The sequence below is a fragment of the Vicugna pacos genome, chromosome 16, assembly GCF_048564905.1.
Source record: "Vicugna pacos chromosome 16, VicPac4, whole genome shotgun sequence".
In the NCBI taxonomy this organism is placed as follows: domain Eukaryota; kingdom Metazoa; phylum Chordata; class Mammalia; order Artiodactyla; family Camelidae; genus Vicugna; species Vicugna pacos.
In genome coordinates, this window is record NC_133002.1 from 45,522,626 (window position 1) to 45,531,003 (window position 8,378).

Genomic DNA, 8,378 nt, shown 5'->3' on the forward strand with positions numbered 1-8,378 from the left:
CTGGAGCTGCTCTGAGTTCAAAGCTTGGATGCCCTTGAAGGCAGAGATATGAGGATCAAATTCATAGAGACCAACAAACCCATCCCCCCTCACCACACCCCAGTCAAGCTGGCTCAGTCTTTCATAGCCCTTGTGCTGAGGCAGATGCAGTAGGAGGAAGGTTTCAGCCAAGTGTTTCCCAGCTTCCCACTGTCTCATTTAAGCTTCCAGCCTGATAGGCAAAAGGCCAGAGGGGTTAGAGGCTTGGCTTCCTGTGGTCTGCCTTTCTCCCTCAGGCACAAACAGAGGTGGGATCCAGGATGAATGGAGCTAGGGTAGGGAAGACTACATCTGTTAGGAACAGCCTTAGGACCAAGCTGCCATCAGAGAGCACTTATTAAAGACCTGTCTGCAGTGGGCACCTTCTCAGGCTTTGTCTTGGGCAAGTCATGACCCAACCCGGAAGGGCCCTGCCCTTGGGGAGTTCGCAGCCCCAGTCTTCAGAAAGGTTCCCAAGTGGTAACAATCTCAGAGTGGGCAGTTCTCTCTCCTGACAACTCTAGCACCTGTACTGTTTGCAGATTGTCACAACAGTGGGCTCACTCTCCCTCCTGGCTTCATGGGAACACGGGGCAGGTGGAGATGGAGCCCAGAGAGAGGTGAATTCTTGTGCTTTGTCCTCGTATTTCTAGAGGTGTCGGTTAGTGTCGGGGGCTCTAATATAAGTTCCACTACTAATGTTGCCTGAAAGAAAAATGCTACCTAGGAGAGGTTTTCAGCAGGTGAGTTTGGACGTTACAGAAGGAAGCGTGTCAGTTCCTCCTGGAGAGCTACAAATAGATGAATCTCAGAAAGGGAGCAAAGTGCTGGCATGCTGATCTGCATGCTGATCTTTAGACATTGTAAGATTTCATATATGTGTATATAGGTAACATGTATATGTAAAGATACACACCCAAACTTATGTACACACACACGCACATATATATACACACATACAGCTACCTCCCACTCGGGAACAAAACAAAACCTTGATTCTGTCCACTTGGAGAAAAGCCGGCTTGGACAGTGTAGGCATGTCCTCTAAGAAGGCAAGGCTTGTGCAGAATCAACAAGGTGACAAATGGTTTTGGGATCCACTACCCTGCTCTGGGGAAGCGAAGTTTCCTCAAAACAAACAACAGAAAAAAGATTCAGCCATTATTTACAAAAGCAAGAAAGAACCAACCCAGATGTTGGTCCATAGCTGTCCTGGGGAGGCGGGCTGGAGTCCTCCTTGTGAGGTCAAGTGGAGAAGCCATTTACGGTGGAGGGGCCAGCAGGGCTGGAGAGGTCACACCATGTGGAACAGCATCTATGGTGAGAGGTTGACTCCTTTGCCATTTGGACCATTTAGAGGCTAAATCCCTGCGGCGTGAAGAGGCAGAGATCCCTTGCCCCCTGCTTTTCTCCTCCCACCCACCCCTGACCTGGGCCCCTCAGGGTTTGGGGGTAACCTGCTCTGTGTGTGGTCTCTCTCTCAGGGTGAGTGTGAGCCTGGGAGATGGCAGTGATGGAGATGGCCTGCCCAGGCGCCCCCAGCTCGGCGGCTGGGCAGCAGGAGTTCGCCAAAGCCAAGGAGAAGACACAGGCAATGGGGAAGAAGCAGAGCTCCGTCCACAAGCTTGAGGCTGTGGAGAAGAGCCCTGTGTTTTGTGGGAAGTGGGAGATCCTGAACGACGTGATTACCAAAGGCACAGCCAAGGAAGGCTCCGAGGGCGGGCCAGCCGCCATCTCCATCATCGCCCAGGCCGAATGTAAGGGGCCAGGGTAGGGGGGCTGTCGGCAGAGAGGACAGGTAGGGGGTCTGCAGGTGGGCCCAGTGCTTGTGCAAGAGTGGCTGCGCACCATTCAGGCTGGGCTCAGGGGCCCTCTCTGGAAGAGGGAGGTCAGGGTGACCACCATAGCAGACTCTCACAAGACACAACAGAGGGTTAAGCCGAGAATCAGTGTGAAATGGGAGCTAGAACAGTGCCAGGGAGTGAAACAAGCAGGGAAAGGGGCAAACGGGGCCCCTGTCCACTGGGACCAGAGCAGGGTAAGGGAGGCGGGAGGCAGGGATGCGTGGGCTCTGAGGTCCTGGGGACTCTGCAGGATCATCAGGCAGGCCCTCAGCCTTCTGCTTTGGCCTTGGGCAGCCTGAGCATCTCTGGTGAGGCCGGGACAGGAATGGCCAGGTCTCCTGGAAAGCCCACCTGGGTGGGGCCTTAAGCCCCTCGCCACTGTCCACCTCAGCGCAGCACCCCTGACAGAATGAATGCCTGCGAGGCCAGTCAGAGGGCCTCAGGGCGAGGCCTGTCTGGTCCTTTCTGCTTCCACTCACAATACCTCAAAATGACTTGGAACGGTGATTGCCACCAGAGCCTGAGAAACTCCCAGGAGGGCTGGTAGGGCCAGGAGTCCCCTCTCTCCCCAGCACTTATCCTCCACCCCAGGGGGTAGAGCCTGGCGAGACCAACAGCTCATGGTGGTATTTTCCCATGGACACACACACACCCTTCCGCTCGCCTTCCCCTTCCTCTGGCTAGTCTTTGATGAGGGATAAGAGAATGAAAATTAAAATGGAGTGAGTGACATAACAATGGTGAGACCACACACGCACACACGCGCATACATATGTATGCACATATACAATAGGGTGCATTTATTAAGCTGTAACTGTGTGCCGGGGCACTGCGTTGAGTTTTACATAGATGATCTCACTTAAGCTTCACAGTATGTGAAATGAGGTGGGCATCATGATCCCATATTGTAGGCACACTCTCTGGCCTTGACCCTTAAGCTGGGAGGGTGGGGTGAGCCCATCAGTGACAGCAGATGAGCCACCAGGCAGAGGTGGTCTGGGAAGGAGAAAGAGTGGCCAAGAGGGTACCTGCAAAATGCCTCCCTCCTGAGTGCTGAATTCCTGTCCTTTCTCTTTTCTGCTCCAACCCCTTTCCCTTTACTTAAAAGGTGAGAATAGTCAAGAGTTCAGCCCCACCTTTTCAGAACGGATCTTCATCGCTGGGTCAAAACAGTACAGGTAAGGAGGCCAGGTTGAGTGGGAGCTGACGCAGCGTCCTCCCCACCCCAGCTGCTTGCCCAGGCTGCTCCCCATTGACCCCTGGCTCCCTCCTTCAGCACCTGTGGTTCAGCTCTTGGAAGTCGCCCAGGCTTTCCTGGCTGAGCTGCTCTCCTGGCCAAATAAGCTTTTCAAAAGCTTTTCACAGCGTGTAGATGACTGCCTCTGGGTCACATCAGCTTGACATTTTATTTTTATTCTCCTCAGAGTCCTTGCTGCTCCTCCCCGTTTCCCATCAGTCGGGAGGGTGCTGGGAACAGGAGGCATTTTCCTGCTGGTGCGTGACCACGAGTGCAGGTCCAGAGAGGCCTCTAACTTGGGGAGAAACCTGCTGTGTCTTTTCTCCTGTGAGACACAGCCGAGGAGGGATGAGGGCTTGGAAACAGGCAGGGACAGAGACTTACTGCTCCGTGGCCCTATAGAAGGAGCCAAGTGAGACTCAGTCTGTTCCCAAGCTCCCCAGCCCCAGAGATGATTTTTGTCAACTGGAGGTTGAATCTGGAAGCTGTTTCCTCCTCCGCCACCAGGCACACTTCTTTGTCACTGGAATTTGGGAACTGCTAGTGATAAAAAGGTTGGGAAGGCTGCTGCCCTTGAACTAAGAAATGCTCAGTGTTCGGTCGAATTCCTTATGTCACCCCTGATGCCTTTTGGCCCAGGATAGGGGCTTCCTGGGGGTTTCTGATAAATCCACTTCTTTCAGCTGCCTGAAAGAAATCTGTAGGCCCCTAGCGACCCTCCGGGCTGGGATGAGTCTGCCTTCTTGGTGAGGGGCAAAAGATGAGGCTATGGGAGGGTGGCTAGGCCAGGGTCTGCTCCACAGCTGTTTGGCAGCAGTCCTGTCAGAAAGCCTGTTGCCACCAGGTCTTAATACCTGGCAGGGATAAGAGCTGAGTTAGTCTGCCATGGTGCTGAGCTGTGGGCTATCAGAGGAGGGCGGGCTCCCCTGCACCCGGTCCCCAGTCCAGGCAACTCCTCACATGTCTCCGGCAGCCAGGTGTGCCCTGGAACCAGAGGAGGTGGAGGTCACCAACCTCAATTGTCCCTCCTTCCAGAGGCAACAGAAACCCACTCTTGTCAGTCAGAGCTGAGAATGCTGAGTGTGGGCTGTGGCCCTCAGAGCCACATGCCCCCTTCTGGGACCTCTGCCACCTTGGAGAGCAGTGAGAGAACTGTGTCCACCCACCCCACCCCCCACCAGAAGAGCAGTGTGGATCCCCTCACAATAGCAGTAACTACTGTTTATCAGAAGCTTGCTGGGGCCAGCACCCAGGTGGGCTTTTTAAACAAGCTATTTCATTTAACCCCCATCTCCACCCAACGTGACAGAAAATACTACACCCATTTTATCAATGAGGAGACCGATGGTTCTTGGGGCTTAGGAACTTTCCCACATTCACACAAGTACTGACTACGCTGGGGTTTGACCTCGAGTCTATGACTCCATCTGCAGTTACCCAAGCTGGCCCATATTCTTGCCTCCTCATGCTCACAGTGTGTTTCTGTGTCCTCTTTTTGACAGCCAGTCTGAGAGCCTTGATCAAATCCCCAACAATGTGGCCCACGCGACCGAGGGCAAAATGGCCCGTGTGTGTTGGAAGGGGAAGCGTCGCAGCAAAGCCCGGAAGAAACGCAAGAAGAAGAGCTCCAAGTCCCTGGCTCAGGCGGGAGTGGCCTTGGCCAAGCCCCTCCCTAGAACCCCCGAGCAGGAGAGCTGCACAGTCCCGGTGCAGGTGAGAGCCGTCACCCTACCCTGGGCCTCGGTCCCTGGCAGCACCCGGCTCACGGGCCTTCAGCATGGCGCCTGTGCCTTGGCCCCAGCCCCGGGTCCTAACACCTGTGTTTTCCCCCACAGGAGGACGAGTCTTCGCTAGGTGCCCCATATGTTAGAAGCGCCCCCCAGTTCACCAGGCCTCTGAAGGAGCCAGGCCTTGGCCAACTCTGGTTTAAGAAACTCGGGGAGGGCCTGCGTCCCGCACTGCCTCGACCGGAGCTCCACAAACTGATCAGCCCCCTGCAGTGTCTAAACCATGTGTGGAAACTCCACCACCCCCAGGACATAGGCCCCCTGCCCCAGCCCGCTCACCCCTTCCCCTACAGCAGACTGCCCCACCCCTTCCCGTTCCACCCTCTCCAGCCCTGGAAACCTCACCCCTTAGAGTCCTACTTCCTAGGCAAACTGGCCTGTGTAGACAGCCAGCAGCCCCTGCCTGGCCCTCACCTGGGCAGACTGGCCTGTGTAGACAGTCAGAAGCCCCTGCCTGGCCCACACCTGAAGCCCAGCTGCCCGTCTCACGGCACGAGTGAGAAGTTTTCTGTGGAGGAATACCTGGTGCACGCTCTGCAAGGCAGCGTGAGCTCAGGCCAGGCCCGCAGCCTGGCCAGCCTGGCCAAGACCTGGTCAGTAGGGGGCTCCAGGCCCCAGGAGCCCAGCCCCAAAACTGAGGACAGCGAGGGGGTCCTGCTTATTGAGGTGAGTAATCCTCAAACATACGTACATATACCACCACCTCCACCTCCACCTCCAGGGCTGAGAACAGCAGCTGGGAGTCAGGGTGGGACCTCGATGGGAGAAGAGGCATCACTGCCTGACCCGCTCTCAAGTCCCACCCTCTGGGGGGACGGTTTTCTCTCGTTCTCAGAGTCACTCACTCATGTGATAACAAATCAGTTGGCAGAGTGCTCAGCATTGATGGAAAGCAGTAGTCTCCTGGTCCATTTCCAGCTCCTTTTTCAGTCTTATCAGCTATTCCTGTTCTTAGTTCTTCTGGTTGGCTGCCCCATCATTGCTGCATTGTGTGTGTGCACCGTAGGAATAACACATATGCTGAGAAACAGGGACAAGCCGGTGTCAAGAGCAGAGGCTACCTCTTGACCCCCAGGGTGAACAATGAGGATTTTGTTTGTCTTTGCTACCCTCCTTTCCTTCCCTTCTTCCTCTAGTTCTCTTACTGGATAACTTTGTAACCTTACATGATTTTCCCGAACTTAGATTTCTCAGTTTTATTCCATCCATCTTTGACATTATTCCTGTTCCCTGCCCCTTCACTGTCCTTCTCTTTCTTCTGCCTTTAGCTCGTATTTTTTCACTGTCAGGGTTGTGGACAATTTCATTTCTGTCCCACAACCACAAGTCTGGGGAGGAGGTTCTTTCATCACAAGGATCGGCTTGCCTCAGGCAGCCGGTGAAGCTCTCCTTTGCCTTTGCCTGATTCCTGTAAACCTCTCTCTGGTCCTGCCCACACGCCCAAGCCCGGCCTCAGACCCAGTAGTGTCTTTGGTTGTGAGGGCTCAGCCCAGCAACCTGGAAGGGGCCCTGGCTTGAGAGCCTTCCTCACTGTATCCCTTCGTCCCTCCACTGCCCTGGCCACTGAAACTGGCCTCTCTCTCCTGCCAACCCCAGAAACTCAAGCCAGTGGATTATGAATACCGAGAGGAGGTCCACTGGGCCACGCGCCAGCCCTGCCTGGGCAGAGGCTCCTTCGGAGAGGTACACAGGATGGAGGACAAGCAGACAGGCTTCCAGTGTGCCGTCAAAAAGGTATGCCGGGACTCCGGGGCTGCAGGGGGAGTTGGGCAGAGGCCTGTCTCGTGCCCTCTGCTTTCTTTCAACAACAGTCTCAGGGCAGCTGTGGGTCTGACTTGTTAACAGAGCCTGGCTATCCTGGCTGCCTGGGTCAGCTGGAGCTGGAAGGGAACGGTCTCTGTCACATCCCCGCCGGCACCTGGTGCGTGTGTACGTGACAGGGAGTGTGAGAGTGTGCACGCAGCCTGGGCCGCTCCTGATGCCAGGCCCCTAGGGCAAGTTGAAACCTGGAAGATGGTTGGATTGTCACGAAATTCTTTGAGCTGAAACCCCTGCACCACTAGTGGGCCAGAAGGTAACAGCAAGGGCATAGCCTCCACCTGACAGGTGCCCCCTGAAAGAGGCTGTGTACCTTAGGAATCACATCTAGTTTATCGAGTTCAGGTTCTGCCTCTGGTCCCCTGGATGTAGTAGGTCCTGCAAGATGGACATTATGAGGAAATGAGACTTAGCAAGAGCCCTCGGCTTGTCCAACTCTAGAGTTTGGCTTTGGACCACTCTTCAGGAAGGGGTAGGAGAGGAAGACTTGTGCTCCTAGGACTTTGATTAGAGGCAGAGGCCTGAGTCACCTCTCCCACTCCCTCATCTCACTCATGGTAGGACTGGAGACCAGAGAAGGTCTGCGCCTTTCCCAAAGCCACACAGCTGGGCCTGGAACTGCTGCCTCCTTCTGTCACATCACACCATCCGGGCCCAGCAGCAGCAGATCCATAGTCCTTGAGGGTGTCAGCCCTACTCCACTCCAGATACTGTTTCTCTTACTTCCGACTCTCAACTCACCTTGACTGGAAACCACCTTGTCCCTGGCCCAAACTCAGCCTGAGAATAGCACCCAGGACGTCCTAAGGCAAAAATCAGAAACATTGCTTTGGGCCATCTCCTTGGCCCATGGGCAAGGTAAAATAAGCTAACTCAAAGATGGACCTTGTTTTCCAGTGGCTTTTGTCGAGGACACTCTGATCCCCAAAAGGAAAGGGACCAAATAGCCAGGCCAAGCAAGCCTATCCCACTTGGGCCCCATGCAGAGTGGACACTGCTTCTGCCACTATCATAGGTGCCTGTGGCTTTAAGGGGTGACAAGACAAATTGTGATGTGAATAAACCTGGCTTCCCTGGCTTGTACATGGCCAGGTGCTCGAGTTCTAGAGTTTGGGCCTCAGGATGATGGGATGAGAGAGGGGACTATCCGTAGGTATTACCCGAAACTTCAGACATACTATGTCAGATAAGCAAGCTCCACCTGCCCACCCCTACTGGCCAGAACACGTGCTGAGTCCTTGCCAGCGCGGGTCATCATCTTCCACTAAGATGCCAAGGCCACGTGCCTGACCTCAGCAGCAATCCCCTCCCCGGCCACCGGAGAAGGCTCAGCTGTCCCTCCTGAGAGGCGGGTGGGAGGAGGGCGAGAGCGTGAAGTGTCCTGGAGATGAATGCCCATGCTGAGAGCTTAGTCACTGGGCTCCTCAGCTGTTCCCCTGCTGAGGTTCTCAGAGTCCTGGGCAACAAGGTAAACAACCCTAATATAGTAGAAGAGGACAGACACTCCATTTCTCACCTCCCCAGGGCAGTCGGACAAGCTCCAAGCACAGTGCACAGACTTGCCAGCCCCTCTCAGAATTCTGCCTCCCCTCCTCCAGGAGCTCGGTACCCTCACAGCTGCCTTTAGTTGGGCAGGCTACCTCTCCTTTCTCTCGAGGGCTGAGGGTAGGGAAG

At 55.0% G+C, this 8,378-nt stretch overlaps 1 protein-coding gene across 1 annotated transcript in view; it reads left to right on the plus strand.

Moving 5' to 3' along the window:
• The window catches only part of MAP3K14 (mitogen-activated protein kinase kinase kinase 14), a 40,138-nt gene that overhangs the window by 19,464 nt on the left and 12,296 nt on the right, over window positions 1-8,378 (plus strand). The window contains exons 2-6 of the mRNA XM_006217478.4: window positions 1,503-1,775; window positions 2,971-3,040; window positions 4,602-4,812; window positions 4,935-5,552; window positions 6,483-6,620. Coding sequence (XP_006217540.1) covers window positions 1,523-1,775; window positions 2,971-3,040; window positions 4,602-4,812; window positions 4,935-5,552; window positions 6,483-6,620 — 1,290 coding nt within the window. The 5' untranslated portion in view covers window positions 1,503-1,522. The remainder of the gene's footprint in view (window positions 1-1,502; window positions 1,776-2,970; window positions 3,041-4,601; window positions 4,813-4,934; window positions 5,553-6,482; window positions 6,621-8,378) is intronic.